Below are 25,125 nucleotides of genomic sequence, written 5' to 3'. Positions count from 1 at the left end.
CTTTAACGGGGGATAACCAGATTGGTTTAGGATATGGATTTTGTTCAAATTTGTTCATTTTTCTCTTATGTTGACAGACCATTTGGTTTTGAAACTTTCACAACCAACACACCAGACAGTATAACGACATGGATCATACAAGCAGTTGGCGTATCGTCAACACACGGTATGTGCGTAGCAGATGCCACCAGATTGAGAGTTCAACCAGATTTCTTCATCTTGGTACATCTGCCGTATTCTGTTGTGAGGCTTGAGCAGGTGGAGATTGTTGCCACAATTTTCAACTACCACAGTCAAAATTTGAGTGTAAGTTGTCCCATGAAAGTGTATATGTGACCATCCACCACAAACCTAGCTTATTCAGCGATATGGACCAATATGCATTATAGAAATCAATAGAAAACAAAAGAATTTCAAGAGCAAACTTGATTTTTGTTTTGAACACTTATTTCCCAACCAGTTATGACAAGTGATATATCATTTTAAAGCTTGTTTCTGGAGATTTCATTTGTTTAATAATCTAAGATACTCAAAATTGTGAGTTTTCACTGAATTTGTTGTGGATGGTCACATATATTAGAAATATTTGTTCTCCATGTACAGGTTGGTATTCCTTTCAGGCTATCAGGCTTCATTAATTCTCCTACATTCTGTCGTTACTTTTTAAAAATATAGAATGTAAAATAATGTTTGTAAAGTTAAGTCGTCAACTCTTTTGTGGAAATGAAATCAGTGATAGTGCCATGAAGGGGCATTTGCCTCCCTCTGGTCTTGACCCAAAATCATAGATAATCCCACTCTTTTGGGCACAAAATGCCAAATTATCTGATTACTCCAAATTTCATTTTGTCCCCTCCCACTAGTAAAATACTCCTGGTGCTGCCAATATATAAAATGTTTTGTACATTTAACAGAGTGATAAAATGGATCTTAATCTTGGTAATTACACACATAGTTTTGAAGATAATAATTTAATTATCTCTAAATTTTGAGCAACATAGGCTACATTTCTTCTCTTCATTTAAAGTTTGTTCGGCTTATATAAGGCGAAATTATTTGACTTCACGAGTCAATCAAGTCCCAACCAACGCTCCCGTAAATTCACATAAGCATGCGTCAGTCACACATTACGCAACGCATAACTAGCGTAACCATTGCGCCCAACTGCGAGCATGTCATTCTATATCAATACACGGTGTTATGAGTCTTATTTTTTCCGCCTTATATAAACCGAACAAACTTTAGTTCAATTTTGTAATCATTGTATAATCTGTTTCTTTATCTGCACTCAGGTTCGAGTTTTTCTTCGTGGAGTCGACGGCGTTTGCTCAGAATCTGCACCAGGTGAATACTCTCAACCGCGGGACTTTAACATCAGATCTAGGGACTCTGTAACTGTGAAATATAACATTGTTCCTCTGAAGATTGGGGAGTTTCCAGTAGAGATCTTTGTTACGTCCCGTATAGGAAATGATGCTGTTACTAAGATACTCAAAGTCATGGTAAGAAAGACATTTTATTCAATTTAGGCCACAGTACAAGTCTATTATATCTCAAAGCTGCCACATATTCGTTTTGCAATTTGTCTCAGAAAAATTGGCCAATTAAATTTTATCCCGTTTTTTTAAAATAAAAATATTGGTAAAAATATTTTCTTAAAATATTTTTCCAATGTTTTGAGAAGTATTTTTTTAAATGGGGAATTGTATCGTAACATTCAGATTTTTTTAACTTGGAAAAATCATCAACATCTGACAAATGTCAAATACATTAAAATACACCTTCCGCAACATCTCGCACCATAGTCAAATGCCTTAACGATTGAGCTATTTTGATTGAGCTAACTTGACCTTCCTTGTGGCCCTGGAGAAAACAGACATTTCTGGAGTCTGTGTAATCATTTTGCTTTAGCTTAGTCTTACAGAGGGAATTATTTTATTGTATCAGAATTGTGAGCAATATTTTTATTCATCCCCTTTCAGCCAGAAGGTGTGAAGAGAGAGCGCACAATTCCAGTACAGCTAGATCCAGCAGGTACAAGGCGCCAACTAGATGCAGCCAGGTCGCAACAAGGACGAAGTGGGGGTAACACTGTCATTAATTATTTCCAACATGACCGTGAGTATCAAGCTGTTCTATTTACTGGTGTTCATATGTATTAATGTACTCTTTATAGAACCACATAACAAGTTGGAAATGATATTGTCAGGAAATTATTAGTATGGGGAATGTATGGAAAGTGTTTAATTGAATGCCTAGTACTACACACAGTATTTTGAATGCATGTGTGATGCTTATGAATGATTAATTTCCTTAGAAGCAGATAAAAATAGCAAAAATTGTAATTTTTATTTGTTGTGTGTTAGTTAGGCTAAAAGCAGGATATTGTTGGTGGAGAAGTTGGACAAACCAATAAACTTAACGCTTATTCTATGCACTCCACTTGTGCACTGAACATATCAACATATGTGATGTGTCATGTCAAAAGGAGACACTTTTGGGCAGGTTATCAATTTTGAGGTTTTTACATAACTTAAATATAGATTTATTTTGCTCCACAACGCCATTTTTTCCAATGAAATCGGACATTCCTAAGTGAAGATATTGAGTTCGAAAGTTATGGTATAGCCAAAAAATATATGAATTGGGCAATGTCTTTATCAAACTACTGAATCTGCAAGAAAGGTAGGGATGAGGCTTTGGATCACAAAATGTCCTTTTAATTGTAGATTATAAATGAAATTAATAAAAGCTCATTTTTCTTTATTGTTATTGTTTTGTATTTCCAGAGTATCGCAATATTGATGAAGCCCGCCAGTTAGATCACATCAATCTGGATATGCCACCTGGTTTTGTACCAAACTCTCATTCCATTAGTGTTAATGTTATTGGTAAGCTATGCTAAATGCTACTATACTCAGTGGCGTGCGCAGCACATTGAAAGTGGGGGCCAGGGTGTTCAGTTCTCCGAATGGAGTCTGATTAGGAGTTTAAGGTGCGGGCGAAATCGGTCAATTTCCGAATGACCAACAAAAGGGCTGCCCCCCCTTTGCGCACACCACTGACTATACTGATTGGATCATGATCACAGGGTTACAGGTCAAAACCACAACAGACCTTGATCTTTGAGGGAGTGTGAATTTCAAATGGGTTTACCTAAATGAGTGACTCCATTTACACTCCATATGTGGGAGATTTAGGTCATGTCTTCATAGGGGGTGTATGGGTTTCAACTGGAATAGCCCAATGCCTCTGTAATGCACATAAGGAAAAGGTGTCATCTCAACTACATCCAGGGCTGGGAAAACACTTTGATGTGAGACACATATGTTGTCGCTCATTAGCAGGGCACTCGTGTCAATCAGAGCAAAAGATTATCATACTTCTCTAAAAGCAGTCAATTATATGTTGTCATTGAATTTTGGCCAATCTATTAATAAAATCAATCATTTGATCCCACAGGTAATCTACTGGGTAGTGCCATCACTACGGTAATAGAAGGTTTAGATAGTCTGCTAGAGATGCCTCGTGGATGTGGAGAGCAAACTATGCTGTACATGGCCCCTAATGTGTACATCCTTAAATACTTGAAAGAAACGGATCAACTTACACCACAGGTTGAGTCTGTGGTCTACAGATATATTGAAGAAGGTAGGAATAGTCTCATCTTATATTGTATATTGAACAAATACTAAGCAATGAAGAAAAAACAAACAGTAGCAATGTGATGTAAACTTTCTTGGTTTTGATGTGTTTTATAACAAAAAAAAGCTATATTAATTAGGCTTGTACCATGTTTAGACTATGGAATTTCAGTAATGAAAACGAGCAAGGTACACCAACTTGATGTGGGGAAACAAGTAAAATACAGACTAGACAATATGCAGTGGGGTGGCAAAAACAGCAAATGTAGGCATTAGAAGTAGGTAAAGTTCGATAGCCAAAAATTACCAGTTCCAAGGCTCACAAAAGTGCTAAACCTGCAAAAACAACAAGGATCAATGATGAAAATCACTGTGCACCGTCTCGGTAAACCAAACAACAGACTCGGTAAACCAAACAACCAATGTAGGCACAAAAACAGGCAAAGTTCGATGGCCACAAATTGCCAATTTCAGAGCCCACAGAAGTGTCAGCAAAAGAGTACAAAAGTAAACTGGAGCAGACAAACAAAACAAAACAGACAAAAAATCAACCGACGTTTCGAGCAGATAAACTGCTCTTCTTCTGGGACAGACAACAAAATATAAAATGGAATTTTACTTTATTTAAAAATGGAATTTCACTTTAATATAAAATGGAATTTCACTTTATTTTCTCCTTAAATGCTTGTTGCTAGATCAGTTGTCTATCTATTGACCCTTTGCACGATCATCTCAAAATGAGGTTATCCACCCCCAAAGTGTGTGTTGTGTGTGTGTGGGGGGGGGTGTGTGTGTGTACACCTTTCATACACACATCTTAATTAACTCCTTACATTAAAAAAAAACGCCATATGGCGCATTGCTAGAAAAGCGGAAAAACAAAAATACACGTTGTGCGCATGTGTTCCTCATTTTAATAGCAAGATAGTGGATCCACGTACCTCATTTTAATAGAGAGATAGTGGATCTGTGTAAAGGGTCAATGGTTGGCAATACAGATAAGGTTCCTGAGTCCAACCCATTTCACCTGCATTTTATCTGGAATGGTTTTCAATAACAATGCATATATGTATCAACTCTATCATTTTCTGTCATTTTAATTTTTAGGCATAACACGTCAATTAAGTCATCGTAGAGAAGATGGTTCTTTTGCGATTTGGGGAGATAATCTTAATTATCCCAGTAGTACATGGTAAGTGTATTCATGGAATGTATATTTGTGCCAACAAATGTGTAGATCACTTGCAGTGTTATTAACTAATTGTTAAAACATCTACACAGTGACAGCGCCAGGATTTTTTTTTGTTGGTGGTGGGGGCATTAGGGGAGTGAATTTCAGGGGGAAAATCAACAACTTTTGCACAAAATTGTCAGAAAATGTGGACATTTTAGTAATTCCATTTGGCACCATCTGACATGAAGGTGACGATATACTGTTGCAGTCATAACGTGTCATAACACAAATAATTGTGTGTGAAACAATTCCACAAGTTTTAGACTTTTATCAGGGAAATAAACTTCCAATAACGTGCTAATATTTTCCTATGTGGAGAAAATTGATTGGAACTGAAGATCCTGTACAAACCAATAGCTAATTTCAGAGGGTAACTCCTTTAACTTTGGCAGAGGTATGAAATGGGTAAGTGCAATAGATGGAACAACCCCGACCAAGAAAATAAGGACTTCATATTGAAGGATTACACTAAACATGATTTTTCCTTTTATGATAGGTTGACTGCTTTTGTTAACAAGGTATTCTGCCAAGCCAAAGAATTCTTTGATAATGAGTTATTCATTGATCCTAAGATCACCTGTAAGGCAGTAGAGTGGTTGATAACCAATGCAACAGCACCAGATGGCAGCTTTGTGGAAATCTACAAAGTACACCACATGGAAATGACAGTAAGTTCATTCATTTAATCTATCTTTTTTCTGGTAAGCTCTTTCAATACATAAGTACTGATCTCCCAAGAGGTCCAGATCAGACAATATGAATATATAATAATTAAACAATCAAAATACCAAGAATACTATAGTACAAATGAGGATATGAAAATAATACAGTAATGTATACACAGGCATAAAATTAAAATGAAAATAATAGGAACTACATCATTACCATTAGGTGGGATGGTCCTAGAGGTGATCTTGCACCTGTTTGTCCCATTCTTTTCATTGGCATTTTATTCTATTTACTTTGTCTTGATTAGTATGTGCAATATTTATATATAATATATTTGTCTTTGTAATTGTATATGATGAGCCAGTGATGAAGCATAATAAATAAATTATTATCATTATTAAAAAAAACATAATTACAAAATATATACATGGTATTGTTAAACAGTAATAGCATTTTTGAACTCATACATACTCATTTCCATTGTCCATAAAGTTTGAACGAATGTTCAGTGGAAAATTATTCCAGAGTACCGCAGCTCTGTAATTGAAGGTTCTTTTACCAGCAAAAATATTCCATGTAAGAACAATCAGGGCATTATGAGTTTGACTTTGAGTACATTTGTCATGAGTTGAGTGTGTAAAAGTGAAAATAGATGAGAGGTAAGATGGAGCTATTTGTTTCAGACACTTGAAAGTAACAATCAGTGATTGATTATCCCATCTACAGTTAAGTTTTACCCAATTCAGGTCTTCCATCATTTTGTTAATTGGAGCTTGTTCTGCAAGACCTGGAGCTCATGATGATAATTAGCATTGAAATTATTCCATACAGAACTACAATAGTCAAAATGGGGGAAGACTAGAGCTTTAGCGAGCATGTTCACAGTACTAGGTGGAAGATAATTCACTTCCATGAGAAATAGTTAAATGCTCGATTCATCGATTCCAAGACTATTATAGAACCAACATAGATGTCAATCAATCATTCAAAAGTTGTAGTACAAATACCATTTTCCCATGTCATTAAGAAATTGTGTAAGGATAATTGTTTTCTTGTTCTTTGTTTTAGGGTGGTCTTGCTGGCACAGCAACAATGACAGCTTTTGTTCTTATATCCTTGTTGGAATGTGACTGCAAAAATGTGGTAAGTCATTGAAAGATGTCTACGTGTGTGATGGTGGAAATATAATCACAAGGTGAAAGATAGATTGTTCCATTACACCAGCCAGAACTTAGAGCGGAATGGAACAATACATCTTTCACTGAGTGATTATATTGCATTAAATCACATTTTCATCAAATAACTTTAATTTTGTAGCCTAGATTTAAGAGTATGATCATGGGTAATTTCAACTGGTTGGCACGTAAGATAACATAGATGTGATGATGGAGGTAGAACTTGTTGTACATAACTTTTTGCCGAATGTTTTGGAGACAAAGGTGTCTTTTTTGCCTAGCGTCAACCCATCTAATTTTGTTTGTATGCATGTTTCTCATCTTTAGTACAATTATCAAGATGCGATAACCAATGCCAGGACTTACCTGGAAAATGCAGTAGTAGACCTGGAAAGACCATACGAGTTGGCTGTTGTGACGTACGCCCTCGCTCTATCAGGTGGCAGTAATGTACAAGAGGCTCTCCGACGCATGAAAGAGGTTTCAACCTTTGACCCAGGTTAGTAGACATGGATAATTGACTTCATTCTCATGATTTCTTCTTGCTATAATTTTGTGCTGGCATTGTAAATGTGACATAATGTTAAATTAAATGTTACAATTATGTTAAAATTTATCTAATTTTGAAGGTACTTGAGTTTGAAATTCCTCATAATCATCCTTTCCTGAGACTTGTAAATCAAGAAGTTAATTACAAAAGTGCAAAACTAATTAATTTTTAGTAGTATTGTAACAAAAATTGCAGTGATATAAAACATTGTACAATTATGTTAAAATATTCCAGTGGTAACAAAATGGGCTATTCCAGTTGAAATCCATACACCCTCTATGGAAGTCATGATCTTAATCTCCCACACAGGTGGTGTAGATTTTAAAATGGGTTCACCCATTCAGGTAGTCCAATTTGAAATTCATACTCCCTGTGTGGAAGATTCAGGTCATGTCTAGGGGTGTATGGATATCAACTGTAATAGCCCATTGCCCTCATTTTGTTAGACTGGGTCACATAATATTTTGTTTTTCTTTTGTATAACAGAAAGGAGTATTCGTTATTGGGAGCCTGATGCATCCTCATTAGACCCTAATAACATCCCATACTGGTATGAGTTCAGGCCATCTGCCATTACCGTGGAGACCACATCATATGCTCTCTTAGCTGTACTTCAAGTTGGTGAACTTTCCTATGCTCATCCCATTGTCAACTGGCTTACAGAACAGAGGAATTACAACGGTGGATTTGTGTCTACACAGGTAAGGATGTTTACTTTCATTTGAATAATTAAGATCTTCTATTTGCACTGTGATTTCTTTGGTCTACATCCTCTAGTCTAAAGCTGAATTTATACTCGATCACCGAGCGATTGCGATTAAACGCTTTTGGAAAGCGATGGGCAATCGCCGAATTTTGAGATGCATCGCTCGTCGCTTTTGCATTTATACTTATCACAGCGATAGCGATTGCAGACGACAATTAAAATATTCTAAATGCCACAAAATACATTTTTAAAACATTCATTCCTGTCAATAATTATTGATTTGAATTAATTTATCACCAAAAGTTAATAATCGAGAAAGGTAAATTAATTAGCAAAATAATAGATCCAGATGGTTGTATATGATTGGTTGATGCATTCACATGTCAAGCGATATCGCTGGGAAGTTGAGATTTCTTTAACTTGCAAAAGCGATGTCGTTTTTGCCTCGGCGATTTGAATCGATTAGTCGGCTCAACGCTCTGGAAATGTAAGTAAACACTGAGCATGCGTGAGAATCGCTTTTCTGCAAAAGCGATCGAGTATAAATTCAGCTTAAGGTCTGCTAGTCCTAAAGGTTCGTTCATACTACCACCGCATTTGCGATGCGTTGCTTTGCGATGCCGATATATCGATTACTTTTTGCCGCAACTCAACGCAACTCGTCGCATTTCCAAGTTAAAATGTATTTAACTTCATTGCGATATCGCAATGCAGTAGTTTGCAGTACCATGCAGTGCGGCAACGCAACGCATCGCAAAGCAACGCATCGCAAATACGGTGGTAGTATGAACGGACCTTAAGGGTCGCTAGTGAAATAAGTTTGTTAATACCTTATACCCTAAACCTCACCCTAACCCAAAACCTAATCCTAACTTATGGATTAGCAAACTTTTTTTTCACTAGAGAACCTTACTTTTGGACTTGCAAATCTTGTAACTAGCAGTCAGTCTCGATATCTTCAGGAGCCATGTTATTGGTTTTTATTTTAGGATATATAAATACACATCAATCTTGACATTGTTGCCTCCTTGTTTATATTTATATTGCAGGATACAGTAGTCGCCCTGCAAGCATTGTCTGAGTATGCCGCATTAACAAGTGTGGATGAAGTGGCTCTAGAATGTGTTATGACAAATGATGTGGATGCTGCATACAGGGAAACTCTTTCTATTCATTCTGGCAATTTACTGGTCCAGCAAACATTTAAGGTGAGTCTGAGTATGCCGCATTAACAAGTGTGGATGAAGTGGCTCTAGAATGTGTTATGACAAATGATGTGGATGCTGCATACAGGGAAACTCTTTCTATTCATTCTGGCAATTTACTGGTCCAGCAAACATTTAAGGTGAGTCTGAGTATGCCGCATTGACAAGTGTGGATGAAGTGGCTCTAGAATGTGTTATGACAAATGATGTGGATGCTGCATACAGGGAAACTCTTTCTATTCATTCTGGCAACTTACTGGTCCAGCAAACATTTAAGGTGAGATTGTATTACATACCCCATGGTGAACTCTGTACATTGGGCTATTCTAGTTAAAATCTAGTTTAAATGGGAGTATGGTGGCCTAGTGGAACGGGCACTGACTCATAATCGGAAGGTTCGAGCCCCAGCGATGCCATCGTGTTGTGCCCTTGAGTAAGGCACTTTATCTCAATTACTCCTCTCCACCCTGGTGTATAAATGGGTACCGGCATTCTTAAATGCTGGGAAGGTAACAGACTCGGTGTAGCGATCCCCCTATAGCAACATTACATGGAGGAGTCTGGCCCAATCGCCAATGAAAGAGAGATGGGCACACCGATCACTGTTTATACAGGATCGTCCCCTTTACCTTAATTAAAATCCATACACCCCCATATGGAAGACATGACCTTAATCTCCCACACAGGGGGTTTAGATTTCAAATGGGTTACATGAGTTGGTGATTCCATTTGAGATGATGAAATCTACACCCCTGTGGGGAAATATATTTAACTCCTCCTCCATCTGAAGATGACAGTTATGTTTAAGATGACTAATTTCCAGTTTGTTTGTAATTTCTTATTATAGGGCCCAGAAAGTGGAAAACTAATTGTGGAAACTACAGGAAGAGGTGTTGGACACCTTGCAGTAAGTAAAATTTACAATTCATAAATATGCAGGATCATTTACTGAATATACTGGAAAATCAGGCATTGAATTAAGAGCAGCGCTGAACATGCGACGTTATAGTAACCGGGCTCAAGTCAATGTAACACGTTAAAAGATGTAAACAATTGTACATACTGTATTGCCTCTAATTAATGCCCCCTGGACATAACATTTACGAAAGGGGTACATTTATTAGAAGTGAGTTTTCAGTGGAAAAACATGCAAAAGCATTTCTGGAAAATATGACTTTTGGTTTGAAATACAACGTGCTGGTACTCATATATATATTATTGGACAATACTACTAAATTAGATCTTTACATAAATTTTGATGTAAGAATGCGATTTATTTAGAAAAATATAGGAACATTTGTGACGATAAATTGGGTCATCATGACATGGTGGTTTTAAGATTCACTTTTTATTTTAAAAAATATGGGAGGAGTTTATTATGGGGGCCTCAATTGGAGATAATATGGTATAGCAATATTTCCTACCTCAAGATGCATTTGTGGAGCAGTTGCGTTCGAAAAAATTGTTGGGCCATTTGAAAATATAATAGAGAGAAAATTAGTCATGAAGTTTAAAAGTATCACATTTTGCTCTTGTTCTTCTCCCTCACAAAGCTTGTACATCAGATAAATCCAAAACCCATCAGAAGTTTGATAGAAATCCATTTGCAAATTGATTTTAAAGTTCGGACAAAATTACTTTTAATTTTTTCAACTCAAATGGAGGAATTTCGGCCACAAAGAACCTCATTCAAGAAACCATGTTTACATACTTTTTTCTTCCCTCAGGTTCAAGTAAAGTACCACTCTGTGGATGATCAAGGAGAACGCAGCCCATTTGAACTAGAAATCAATGCACGGGAATCACGGTCGGATAGTGGAAGAATGGGCACTGACAACACCTTGTATGTTGAGCAAGAAGACATTCGTTCACGTGTTGGACACACAGCAAGTAGATCACGTATAGGTCGCACCAGACGGGATGCAAGATCGCGGGTTGGAGTAGAGGCTGAAGATGTCCCTTTGGTAGATGATACCGCGAATACAGCGACTGAAGATGCAGATAGAGGCAGAACCGATACTATTCCTGTGGAAGATAGAGGGCGCTCAAAGGGTGATTTTGTTGCAGATGTTGATGTATGTGCTAGGTTAGTATAATTATAAAGCACATGCACTGTTGGTGCTTAGAGAAACTTAGTAGTCCCATGCTCTGCAGTCAAAGGAAATGAAATGAATGCAATGTTGGAAAGAAGACAGTATGAGCTCAGTTGTAAAATTGACTTATAATTCATGTTTAAGAAATGTCAATGTTACACTGGCTCATATTTGTGACACTTTCTAAAAATGTACACTTCCTAAAAATTTAAGGTAATGGCAACAACAGATATGGCTTGTGCATTCTGTCATTGCATGATCTAAATTAAGTGTGTGTTTTGACAAGTGTGTTCTGTGACAATGCAGCCACTGTCACCTATAACCTCATAGATGACTCCCAGGAACCAATGAAATTGAACTATTACAAGCTACACCTACTGATTAAGAAGTTTTACTTTGTACACAGGTATACAGGAAATGGTGTTACCAACATGGCCATTATTGATGTAGGTCTTTACTCTGGCTTCAAACCAATCAAATCTTCTCTGGATAAGGTAAGACATAACCATGTATTTGACATTTGCCTTCGGAGAAGAACGGCATTTGTTTACCTTTTTAGCATGTTCACAGCTTAAATACAGAAGTGGGCTCCATGACTAATTCAATTGTCCCACAACTGGTAATCCAATTGGCTAATTATGCATTAAGCTGTGATTCGCAAATAGGATACAAAAGCCCACCTGTGTCGCTCATTAACATAGCACATGTGTCGGTCAGAGCAAGAGAGGGTCGTTCTTCTGTGGAAGCTAGTGTAAACATTTTTTTGCTTCTATCCCATGTACTGTATAGCGGGATATTTTCATGACGTTTATATATTTATGCTTTTTGTGGTTAATATTTCACAACTGCAAATTATAAAAAACAAAAAAAAACACACATATATTTTTGACATACAGGCTTTAATTATTGTGGAGCTGATAAAAGTTGAATTAAGACTACCACAATAATAATAATAAATGGAATAATAAAGTATAAATAAATGAGAGAAAAATAAAAACAAAAGATTATATATCAAATGACATCATGTGTTTCATTTCTTTGGTAATTTTGATACATACATAATACTATTTTATATAGTTCTCACAGTGGGTGGCTCCCCCATTGCCCCTGGCTACACCACTGTATGTTGAGTGTTTAAAACCAATTTCCTTCATTTTGTTTCTTTCAGATTCTGACCACTCCTAACACGCTTGTGAGACGATATGAAATCACAGACAGATCCGTCATTTTCTATGTTGATGAAGTAAGACTTTGTTGTTTTTCTACAATTTATTACAAAGAAACATATCAGTGCAAAACAATTGGGTACTAGAGAAAGAAATGTGTGATGCAAACTTTTCGTTGTTATATAAACCAGTAGTACTCGTATATATTCAATTTGATACTCAGGTATTCAAAATATGTCACTTTTTCTTTATTTCCTTCCTTCTTTCCTTCATCATTCATTCATTCATTCATTCATTTGCTTGGTCTTTTCTTTGTTTATTCATTTATTTATTTATTTCAACTACATAGATCTAAATATTAGCCAGAAGAAAAGAAAAGGCACTGCAAAACTTCAATTCACAGACCACATTTTAGGCGGCACTAAAAGCTATTGTAGTTTTCCAGTTTGTAGATAATGCATTAATACCACCTGTATTTCATCTCTTTAGATCCCCAGACATGAATCAGTGTGTGTACCATTTACAATCATCCGGGAATATGTTGTGGGCAAGATACAACCAGTAGCTGTCAAAGTCTACGATTACTACGCTCCAGGTATGATCATTCTTAAAATCAAAGTTGATATGATATATTGCAGTCGAAAGACACCCTCTGATCAGAGATGCCAATCTTCCGATTTAAATCGGAATTCCGATTTTTTGTATTTTTCCAAAAAAATCAGATTTTCTAAAAAAAAAAAAAAAATTTTTTTTTTTTTTTTTTTAATTTTCAAAAAAATATTTTTTGGCCAAAAAAGCAAGTTATAGACTCTAAATTACTTGTTATTCAAGGTTGAAACCATAGAAATACTGCTATTTCAACAAAAAAAAGTGCCAATTTTATTTTACAAAGTTGGATAAAGTTGTACATTTTGATTACTTTTGCTTCTATTGAACAGTCAGGAACACATTGAATTAATATACATTGCTAGCTGTTCAGTAGAAGTAAAAGTAATTAAAATGTACAACTTTATCCAACTTTGTAAAATAAAATTGGCAATTTTTTTTTTGAAGTAGCAGTATTTCTATGGTTTCCAACATTAAATAACAAGTAATTTAGGGCATATAACTTGCTTTTTTGGCCCAAAATATTTTTTTTTTAAATTTAACAAAAAAATAGGGGGGTTCAAAAATTTGATGAATCATCGTTTTTATATTACGCATTATATATATCCATTTCAGCCATGTAGGCCATGTTATTAGGCCAAAAAATACTTTGGAAAATGGTCTCTCATGTAACAAAAGTATAGGAAACTGAACATTTAAACCACTTTTTTTTTTTTTTATTTTAAAACTGGTTTTTATTTTAAAAATTGCTTTTTGGGGTGCTAATTCTGCTAAAATTGCCTGGGCTTAGGTACCTAATTTGCATATTTTATGGTATAATTTTGAGAAAACAAGCCTTGAAGAATATTACATGTATAATAGATAGTCTTCAATACTGCTATCTAGGCTTGTTTTCTCAAAATAACCTTATTTTTTAATCCATTTGAATGTAATTTTACCCTCAGAAATGGTGTCTCCTGCAGTGTAAAATGTGTAGAAACCCTCTGGCTTTGGGGGCATCGCCCCCTCAACCCCCACCGGGGCTTCACCCCTGGACCCCACCAGGGGCCCTTAAGCGGGCCCCTGGACCCCCGGCCGTGAGGGCGAGACTTCGGTCGCTTCGCTCCCTACGTTCGCAATTTTCAGATTTTTTTTTCATAACCCATTGGCATCTCTGTCTGATAATGCTTGTTCTCTTCACCGGGGGAGGGTGGTGGTTACATACAGGGATGTGCTGTCTATAATTTGGTTCACCTCAAGATCGATAGTTTGTGTATTTTACTGGCCGCAGTATTGAATCACGCACTTTAAGTTAAGCAAATACAAAAAAGCATTTGATATCACTACCGAACTAGAAGCGAATCAATGTGTAAATGCATGTGGTTTAGGGTCTCTGTTTGTTCCCCTTGATGTGGGATATGTATATTTGAGAAAGGCATTGGTTACATGTTGAAAGTTAAAACCAAAATTATTAGCATATCTACGGGTGCCCATTCTCTTGGGCTGTGGCAATTCTTTGTTTGTTTGGAAGAATTAACCTTCAGTTTGTGATTCTTAAATAAACCAACCGGCCTAGTTGATGCAATCTGATTCACCAGTGGCAGCAAATTTGCAGCGCTTTGAATCCTCTGGAAAAAATACGCTATATAAAACCAAAATTTATGATATATTTGTTTTTTATGTTCCTCTCTGTTGCAGACAAAGAATGTGTGAAATTTTACCATCCCACGGCACAAAGTGAATTATTGGCAACTGTATGTGAAGGTTCCACTTGTCATTGTGCAGCAGGTTAGTATATGTACAGGTTTCATGGTGTAACTAGTAAGGGGGGCTGGGTGCTCAGGATCCCCAAATTGAAAGCCATAGACCATGTCAAATCAAGATTGGAAAAGTTTGGAAAACCTGGTCATGTGCACCCAAAGCAGTTACATGTAAACTAGTACCCAGTGTCATTACGCCTCCATTTTTTCACCAACCATTGAACTTGGAGCAGCGACCAGAAAAATGGAACAGGTACCACCATTCCACAAAATGGCAGACAAGAAATGTCATGAATTTGTACCGTTTCAAGCAAAAATGCAGCCCGAGAAAAAAAGATAGAGAAGCGACACTCTGTACAAACTGCCTATACCATGCTATACGGCAGTTGAAGACATCTAATACAGCAGAGTGAGCAGACAGTACATGTACAATGTGATTCTCTCATTTATAATTAGGATTACGTCATTGCCAGAGCTTTGTTTTGTGAGCGGTACAAAGCGTATAAGTCCGCCCACCGCTGTCAATCATTCTAATGAACAAATAAACAAGCTCTGGCAATGACGTAATCCTAATTATAAATGAAAGAATCACATTGTACATGTACTGTCTGCTGTACTAGATGTCTTCCAACAAGTGCCGGAGTGTCGCGGTCCTGATGCAGCTTATTTAGCCAATGTCAACATGGGGTCATGAGGTAAAACATGTCCTCCTAATATATTGAACTAATTAACGCCTCCACTATTTGAGACTTCACAGCGAGGGAAAGGAAAGTGCAAATGTTCATCATTTTTGGGCATTCTAGATTTGGACAAATTGACACTTGGCGATGTAAATATTAATCTCTTACCCAAGAGATATCCCACACTTGAATGTGTCTTTCATGCAGATTTATGTTCAGGCTAATTTGTGTTAGTGTTGATCCGGAATTATAAACTGGGTCATCGTAAACAAATGGCAGCTGTCTTCAGAAAACTTTGATTTGAAATGTTTGATTTCCCCCTTCTGAGGTCTGATGCTAAAAAGACTAATTGATTTGATGTGAAACAAGAAATATGAATAAATATTAATAACAAAAATTAGGAATTGATTATTAGGCAAAAGAAGGAAACAAACTAAAAAACTATCAAAATGTTTAGATTTGTCATGAGTATTGTCATTTTTTGCTCACTAAAAACTATAAATTGTACTATTCTCATCTTTGCAGGTAACTGTCCTAAGCGTGCATGTACTGCAAATGAGTGCAGCACTAGCTATTTGGATGTAATAAGTAAGATATGCAGTTCATCAGATACATTTGGTAAGTATTACTTATCTTCATTGTATTCAGTCTTGGAGCTGAATCTGCCTCAAACAAGTAATGCAAGTACAAGTCCACTATAGCCCAAGCCAAGCCTTGAGTCCATTGAAATTTGGAGATAAATCTAGACCGTGCTTGAATCCAGACTCCATTGATTGTATGCATCATACAGAGTGCCAATCAGGGGGTAGCCAGCTTTTTGGTGGTGGGGGGGTAAATAAAATGGGGGGCACAGATGAATTGCAGTTGCATCATACAATATTTTTTGTCAGAGGAGCACTTTTTTCTTTTCTTTTTTGTCAGGGAGTGCCCCCCTAAAAGCCCACACTCTTGGGGCAAGGTATAGGTTCAATATGTGAGAATCCAAGGCTTATTATAATGGATTTTATTTCCCCCATTTGCAGTATTTTCTCTGAAAAAATATGTGGCTGTCCAATAGTCTGATATGAGGAATTATTACCCATAATCCTTGTTTTAAAGCACTCAATGAACATTTCATTCAAATGTTAGAATTTTCCTTAGTCAACAAACATTGTGTTTATCTTTTGTTTAATTGTTTAACACATTTACAATTTACATCTTTTTTTTTTGCATTTCAGCATACAAAGTTAGCTATGGCAACAGGAAATCAAATGGTGCTGGATTTGATGTGTACACACTTAATATTGATTCAGTGTTAAAAATAGGTAAATTTACTTTCACTTGATTTATTTGGTTATTGCTTTTGTCTGGACCATATTTGAAAGCTTTATTTGTACATTATGAGCATTTAGATAATGTGAGATTCCGTTTAGATTTTAATCTCTAAATAGTAGTAATAAAGGGTTCACAAGTTCTTCCTAAGACTTTTTGAAATAAATCAAAGCAAAAAGTTTTGACAAAGTTAAAAATTTACTAAAGTTATTGGCAGCCTATTTTGTTTTACACACATGTTCCAATTTACAATGTCACACATTGTTGTGTTTTGTAAGATAAGATGCCGTTTTGAAGGGTCCATTAAACTCTCACAAAGTATGCACAATCTTAAGTTATCCAGCTTGCTTTGATAGAGTTGAATGTACAAAGGTGCAACTTTCAAAACTGTATCTTGTAAATAATGAGCCATATTTTCTTCTATCTTCTATTATGTATGCGGTAATGATATAATAATTCTATTAACTAAAATTGTTGTCATTCAAGCAACATATTTTAAAATCATGTTATGTATTGAAATAAAAAAATAAACACCCATTTTAACACATATATACTTGGCTCAGGGTGACTATTTAGGTTGAATATTGTCATTAATGATGTAAGTTTTCCAAAAAGTTGTTATTAACTATGCACTTTTTGCATACTGCCAATAACACTAGCCAAAGTTCATCGCATAAGCATTGTGAAAGCAGACGAGACTTGTGATTCGAGATCCGCCTTGTTTACATATGTTATCAGACTTTCTGGTCCCTTCCCCCCCCCCCTAACAAAAGAACTTTAGTTAATAGGACATCATTAAACTTTTGGTGTGTTCCCTTATACTAAGGATACACCAAAAATGACTCTAGCATCCAACAAAAAGTGTGTATAGCAAGCCCTATATGATAGTCGGCTGTATTATCGTGTTCAATCTAGAGTAAGTTAGGTCATACTAGACTCACTGGAACATTCCAATTTATCCCCGGTCTGCAAAGGTCCAGTGAACGGATTCTAATCATCCATCATGTTTTATCTGTATAGGCAATGATTTTGCTTTGGAAGAGAGCTTCAGGGCTAATCCATCAGCATCAGTAGCAAGACAATTCTGGAAGAGTAAAAACTGTCAAGAACTTCAGATTGGCTCCAAACGACATTATCTTGTTATAGGTAGAGGCGGCTTGAAAGTCCAAGATGAAAGGGGAGAAGATAGGTATGTATCAATTTGTTTTCTAATTAAAGTAATTGGGCTGTTCCAGTTGAAAATCCATATACCCCCTGTGGAAGATATGATCTTAATCTTCCACACAGGAAGTGTGAATTTCAAATTGAGTTACCTGAATGGGTGACTCCATTTGACAGCTACACCCCCTGTTTGGGAGAATAAGTCATGTCTTCCATAGGGGGTATGGATTTCAACTGGAATAGCATGAGACTAGAAAGTGAGAAAGTGCATCCCATTGACTGCAGTTTGCTAAGTTCCACTGAACTGTGACCTGCAATAATCAAAATTTATACAGCTCAACTGATCATACTTTTCCTACATTCGACCTTGCATGATTTTTGAGTTGACACAGTCATGAAAATAACTATAGATACTTGACAAGACCATTAGTAGCCCAGTTCTGAACCTTTTCATTGATCATTCATAACAATAGGTATCTGATGGATCAGTGAAGATAAAAAGGGATTATAATATATCCGTAACCTTGATATTATAGTACATCTCGAGGAAAAAGTGCAATGGACATGTTTTAATTTTATGTTTCAAATATCCCGCGCATGAAAATTGAGTATTTAACCCAAAAATGAAAATGGAACAATTTATTGGAAATCTGTTTTAACAGATTTTGTTGACATCTTTTTCTGCACTGTATTATACCTAAATTAAGAAATTTGATAAATATTCAAAGAAAATACAGGTCATCCACAAAATTGTGATTTTTACACATTTTGGGGCAAAAAAGGAAAAATAAGCAAAAATATCAAAATCTGTCTAACAGTTTCATTCATCAAGTCATAACAAACGGCCTACATGCTTAATTTCTAATAAAATATTGAAATTGTGAAAAATATAGGTATTTATTGATTTTCATGTTTTTTCTTGCAAATATGCTAATAATATGCAAATTATGAAATTGCAAAATAAAGTTTCTACATAGCATACATCTTTCAAGTATGATGTTCAAAATGACAGACATCAAAAAGAGATTCGATGAAATGTAAAGGTGTAGTAACAATTTTGGCATGGACTGTCTGGTTAGGCAAAGTACGGTAAGTTGAGCTGCACTGCAAAATTATGATAATTGAAGAAATAATGAAAAGGATTCAAGGATTTGAAGGTGAAATAATGTAGCTTGAAAATAGTTTGGAGCCTTTGGCCCTTTATCACATTCAGAATTTGCCACTCTTTGGCAAGTTGCAGTCCAAGCTCTATCGGTCAAAAATATGATGTGCAAAGGCAATACATGCAATATTGGTGAACTGTATTCTGAAGGCAAAATTTCCAAATGGCATGCTAAAATTGCTTGCGGACATAGCCTATTAAAAGTCAATAACTCTGCACAATGTAGCATTAAAAAATTCTCACCTTTTTGCACCCTTTTTTGGTTTTGGTGAAAGTGATGCAAGTGTACTGAATAGAATATTTTATATATTTGAATGTTTTTTATGTTTGATTGTATAATATTGGATCTTGTGCCCCATCATTTTTTTTGGATTAATTGCAGTCTGTAAATTTGCCTGCATTTCAATTGTTTGTATTTGTATTCATGTAAACCAAAAAATGAATGAAATGATGGTGCATGTCTTCATTACATCGAAGATTGACAATGGAAACTCTCTCATCTATGGCATCACCTAATCCCAATCAAAACATTTACAGTATACAGAACACCACAGCAATGCTTATCACCTTTAATAAAGCCGATGCTCATATCACATCTGTTCTGAAAACTTTGCATTGGTTACCTGTTGAGCAGAGGATTGTGTACAAAATTGCTGTCTTTGTTTATAAGATTCTTAACAATACTGCAGCAGTGTATCTTGTTGATCTTATGGAACCATATACCTCTTTGTCCATCTCTGCACTTGTCAACACAAAATTCGCTTCAAATGTGAGTTAACACAAATCAGTGGGATTACAGACGACAAATCAAAGAAGTCACAGACCTTTCTATTGTACTGCTGCAAAGCTGTGGAATTTCCAACATCAATTCAGTTTGCTTCTCTTACCATAACTTTATTATATTGGAATGACTCTTTCCCTTTCACATATATGTTGTTTAAAATGCAAAAGCGCCAATGGTGCCTTTGGGCGAATACCGGCACTATATAAAATTTGATTATTGTAAGCCTTGCTTTTCTGTTCCCTCTCACAGCTACCAGTATATCATTGATGACACTTATGTTTTTGAGGACTGGCCGTTTGGAAACAGAGCCACCAAGTCAAGATATGCACGACAGGTGGATAAATTACAACGCCTACAGACACAGATGGAAAGTCCAGGAGGGGGCTGCTTGACATAGACTCACATCTCGAAGTTATTATTTTGTATAATCTGAAGACTTAAACAGGGAAAGATATTGTGCTGAATGTAACTGCTTTCATTTGCCCCCCTCTCCATCCCTGATATTAGCATACAAATGTATAATGGCAGTTTGTAGTCAGTTGGTCAAGTGCACTGCAGGTCACGCTTTCTGTTACATTTGTATTGGAATGTGCATGCAGACTCTAGAACACAACTATAAGTCTTGCTTTTCTGTATCCTTTGTTACCACACAGCTACCAGTATATCATTGACGACACTTTTGTCTTTGAGGACTGGCCGTTTGGAAAAAGAGCCACTCAAAAAAGATTTGAAACACATGTGGCTAAATTACAACGCCTACAGACACAGATGGAAAGGCCAGGAGGGGGCTGCTTGTCATAGACGCCCATCTCAAACTTATTTTGTATAATCTGAAAAGTAAACAGGGAACAATATTTTTGTACATTTCTATATAAGAATAGCAGCAACTCATACAACCATGTTTTTATATGGAATATATTTTATGCTTATGATGAAAAGGACTTTCATATGATTATGTTGTTTTAATTGTATATAATCAAACAATTTTATTTGAGTAAATCATAGCTCATTGCACCACCGCTCCAACTTTATGAAAAATAATTAAATACCAGTGACAACAAAGAATGTCCATTTTCAACCCCAAGACCAGCAAAGTATATATATGTTATTAAAAAGGCCTATGAGGCCAGAATTTTTGAAACATGAACTTTCTCAAAATGGCCAAAATAGAAATGAGGTAGTGTTGCACCGAGCGTCTGAAATGTACAATGGATAAATTAAGGCGATTTTCCTTTTTAAGGAATGCTTATTGCAGACGTGTATCTTTTCTGGATTTATCTGGAAATTCGGATTTTGGGCCATCTATACAAAAATCCCAGAAATTTTTGTGAAAAAATATCTTTTACATTTTTTTTAAAACAAAAATATCTGATGATTGAATGATATTTTAGCATATTAAGAACAAAAAAGGATTTTTTTAGGGGGATGATACCACGTAGCCTATTCCTCGGATGAGCTCCCATAATTGTCTTGATGCCACATGCAAGCGCTCAGCAATTTGCAGGATTTAGACAAGTATTACATCTGTTATTGGTTCTGTGGCTTTGTCTGGTCATCTGTATTCTCCACCTGTTACAAGCTGATCAGAGTATAGTAAAACATGTTTTCATTTGAAGAATAATTTACTGCGTGACAGAGATTTGTATAAGTAAGGTTGAACTGTATAATTTCAATTTGATGATTTCTGCAAGCTTTTTCAGTAAACTGATTCACTGTCTTCTTCCAATGAATTTCTTGTTCTCAAAAAGAGTTCTATGTACAGCTGTGTGTACCATAATTCATTAGAAGGAAGCTGATATCCAGATTTTACTTCTGACGTTTACAGAATCAGCAGGTTAGATTGGGTAATATGTCACTTTTGGCACAAATTGGCTTGTCATTTTAATAGTTGATGAAGAGTTGGGTTTCAGTTTATCTCCAGCTCCGCAAACCAAAAGATACCGAATGCAGAGTGCTTGCATGAAACTTGCTTTTGCTTGAGTAATCTGAAAATTCAAAATCCTTATTTCTTTTTAATCAGAAAGCTTTGAATTCCTTTTCCAGAAAAAAAGAACAGAAAATGGGGAATATAATACAGCTGAATTTGGAAATCCTGCTTGTATGGGCTATTCCAGTTGAAATTCACATACCCCCTATAGAAGACATGACCCTTATCTCCTACGGGGGTGTAGATTTCAAATAGAGGTAACCCCATTTGAAAGTCACACTCCCTGTGTGGAAGATTAAGGTCATGTCTTCTATAGGGGTGTATGGATGTCAACTTGAACAGCCAAATTCCATGCAGATGCCAATAATGAAATTCAAGAGATAAAGTTCTTGAATGGTTACATTGAATAAATTGTGTATGAATTTATATGGACCAATACTACTTATGCGAAGGGGTTGTTTTTAAACGAAGTGGTTGTTTAAGAAGCAACAATGCAAATACTTTTTTTATAGAAACTTTGTTCACAGAAAAGAATGACATGTGACACCATGGTACATTTCCAACTCAAACAAATTTTATTACCTTCAAATTAGGTATGGACAATTTATGTAACATTATACATATAAATATCTGTTGCAATGGTTTTTATGTGAAGTGTTACAATCTATTCATGTATTGCACCATTTGGGTATCATATCTAATCGATGTCGCTTTGTCTAGGTGTCACCATTGTGTTCAACTGAATAAACCACAAGTGATCCATGCATGATCTAAGATTAATCAGTAAACCCAATGCGTGATACCTAAACATGGTCTGCAACACATGTAAACATTTGATCATGCTTCATGCAAATTAAAGGAGGATGGTCTAATGATATTTTCATCCCGATTGATTGAACTTGACCCGCCCCCTCCATTACCTATAGATTTTCATTCTGATATCACAAGCACTTTTGATACGAGAGCCAAAAATGTGCATTTGATGACTCATGTGAATGAATGATAAATACGTTAGCCCATCCTTTAAATCTGCATAGGACTATTTCAGTTGAAACCCATACACCACCTATGGAATACATAACATTAATACCCCATACAGGGGGTGTAGATTTCTAATGGCGCCACCCATTCAGGTAATACCATTTGAAATTCACACTCCCTCTGTGGAAGATTAAGGTTATGGGGATGTATGGATTTCAACTGGTATAACTTATTTTACTCTTTATTCAGACAATCGCAATCATTTCAATAAATAATTTTTAATACAGCTCTTCACATTTTTAACATTCCTGTACATAGGTATATATTATATTAAAATGTTGCCCAAACAACTATGGATCGAGATAAATATAGATGTAAATGTATGTTAAATATGTTATGTAATATGAAATAGCTTTAGCATCAAAATTAATATTCTTTGTAATATTATGAAACAGCATCATTAAGTATTGGTTTTACCTATTAAAATGTTTGTAAAATGGAAATGATGTGTTGCTCGTATGTGCTTTGTGTGATAAATAATTATAATGGAAGACACATGTGATGTGATCAAGCGAAATCAGTCTGAAGTCAGTCATAGTAAATTTTCAGTTTCTTATTAGATTGTAACCAGTATTTGCAAAGAGCTACATTTTGCAGAAAACCTCATTGAAATTGAACAACCAGTTCAAAATATGAGTAGTTACAGAGTTTCTAAAACAGTAGGAGAGAAAAGGAAATACGTGACACGATCTGGTCCATGGGGGCCAAAGGTGGCAAATTTGAAACTGAGAGAAAGGTAAAAATATGGAATAACAATAAAATACATAAGAAAATAGACATAAAAAAACTTCATAACTTTAGAAACAAGTATGCTAGACCTTTGGTGTTTTCATTAAATGATAGCCTATTGTAAGTATGATGTAATAATTATAGTAACTCAATTTTCAAAAATGCCTCCTTTGGCCCCCATGGACCAGCCAGATCGTGTCCCATATTTCCTTTGTTTGGCTATATCTATAAGACACCGACTGATTTTGCTTGATCACATCACATTTAGGATTTTAAACTTCTGATCTCAACCCAAGATCCTAATTGGGAGACTGGCAAGTGGCAACCCAAGTTTGAGATCAGTGACCTTTTGAATACTTAACACTTTAAAATCTGCACAAAAAATTGAATTGAATTGTCATAAATCGGATTTCAAAGTACCATTAATTTTGCTAATATTTGAGTGTTATTGCACTTACATCAAGTTACATGTAGAACATACAGTAACAGCACTGAGTAACATTTAATCAACGATTAATGTTCAAAGTCCAGTTGCTCTATGGAAACGAAATAAAAATCAAAGCCACTAACCATGCAACCCTCCAATTAATTACTATAAAAGTCAATATTTTCGCTAGAAGATATTTTTGAGATTTTGTCAATTGCGCGAGAATTAAATTTCGCGGTTTTGATATTGATACATTAGAAACCTAATGCAAAAGGTTATTTTCGCGAGGTCGATAAAAGTGAGTCCAAGATTAGTTAATATTTGATTCTACAGAGATGAATGACAAACTTTACAAATGGATATGTCATCTACATCTGGGAAATATCCATAGTCGGTGTCATACTGAACATGTCATTTTGGTTCATCTGAAGTGACACTTCTACCATAGTAGAACTTGCACCATACATGTCCCATATTTGTTCCATTTACTGCCCATGCCCTTATAAGCACCCACCCAGTAACTTTACTAAACATGATAATCCATTATTATTATGTGGAGGATCCAACAACACAATAATCCTCCATCATTATGTGCAGGGATCCAACTACAGTATCAAACACAGAACATGCATAAAATCCATATTTTTAGCAATTTTTGCATATTCAATTATGTCTACACAGTACATATATATATATATATATTATGTAAAGTTTTCACAAAAGTATCGCAGCTGTTATGTATCCGCCATTAACTTCAAAACTATTAATCATATTCACAATATTTTAACATAGAAAGAACAATGGCTTATTTTTGCACATTTTGATACCCTATACATCAAATGTGATACGATCAAGCAAAATCAGTCGGAACTCGGAAATATTAAATTTTCAGTTTCTTATAGGATCGTCAAAAGCATTTGCAAAGCTGCATTTTGCAGAAAACTTCAATGAAAATGAACAACCCGTTCCAAAGATATGAGCGATTAAAGAGTTTCCAAAACAAGAGGAAACAAAAGGAAATATTGCCTTTGTTTGGCTATATCTCAAAATCAATATTTCCGAGTTCCGACTGATTTTGCTTGATCGCATCACAAATGATGATCAATATTAACAGCA

The 25,125-nt window shown here is 35.7% G+C and overlaps 1 protein-coding gene across 1 annotated transcript in view; it reads left to right on the top strand.

Moving 5' to 3' along the window:
- LOC140137316 (complement C3-like) overlaps nucleotides 1–20,319 on the top strand; it is a 65,457-nt gene extending 45,138 nt beyond the window's left edge. The window contains exons 18-39 of the mRNA XM_072158957.1: nucleotides 78–306; nucleotides 1,293–1,502; nucleotides 1,983–2,118; nucleotides 2,790–2,891; nucleotides 3,463–3,651; nucleotides 4,752–4,836; nucleotides 5,375–5,546; nucleotides 6,616–6,690; nucleotides 7,050–7,221; nucleotides 7,759–7,973; nucleotides 9,028–9,208; nucleotides 9,324–9,460; nucleotides 10,031–10,090; nucleotides 10,911–11,269; nucleotides 11,683–11,770; nucleotides 12,445–12,519; nucleotides 12,932–13,037; nucleotides 14,726–14,815; nucleotides 15,993–16,085; nucleotides 16,685–16,771; nucleotides 17,799–17,967; nucleotides 20,135–20,319. Coding sequence (XP_072015058.1) covers nucleotides 78–306; nucleotides 1,293–1,502; nucleotides 1,983–2,118; nucleotides 2,790–2,891; nucleotides 3,463–3,651; nucleotides 4,752–4,836; nucleotides 5,375–5,546; nucleotides 6,616–6,690; nucleotides 7,050–7,221; nucleotides 7,759–7,973; nucleotides 9,028–9,208; nucleotides 9,324–9,460; nucleotides 10,031–10,090; nucleotides 10,911–11,269; nucleotides 11,683–11,770; nucleotides 12,445–12,519; nucleotides 12,932–13,037; nucleotides 14,726–14,815; nucleotides 15,993–16,085; nucleotides 16,685–16,771; nucleotides 17,799–17,967; nucleotides 20,135–20,282 — 3,178 coding nt within the window. The 3' untranslated portion in view covers nucleotides 20,283–20,319. The remainder of the gene's footprint in view (nucleotides 1–77; nucleotides 307–1,292; nucleotides 1,503–1,982; nucleotides 2,119–2,789; nucleotides 2,892–3,462; nucleotides 3,652–4,751; nucleotides 4,837–5,374; nucleotides 5,547–6,615; nucleotides 6,691–7,049; nucleotides 7,222–7,758; nucleotides 7,974–9,027; nucleotides 9,209–9,323; nucleotides 9,461–10,030; nucleotides 10,091–10,910; nucleotides 11,270–11,682; nucleotides 11,771–12,444; nucleotides 12,520–12,931; nucleotides 13,038–14,725; nucleotides 14,816–15,992; nucleotides 16,086–16,684; nucleotides 16,772–17,798; nucleotides 17,968–20,134) is intronic.
- The last annotated feature ends 4,806 nt before the right edge of the window (nucleotides 20,320–25,125 follow it).

Source organism: Amphiura filiformis, chromosome 17 (genome assembly GCF_039555335.1).
Source record: "Amphiura filiformis chromosome 17, Afil_fr2py, whole genome shotgun sequence".
Lineage (NCBI taxonomy): Eukaryota > Metazoa > Echinodermata > Ophiuroidea > Amphilepidida > Amphiuridae > Amphiura > Amphiura filiformis.
This window is presented reverse-complemented; position numbering and strand designations above follow the sequence as displayed.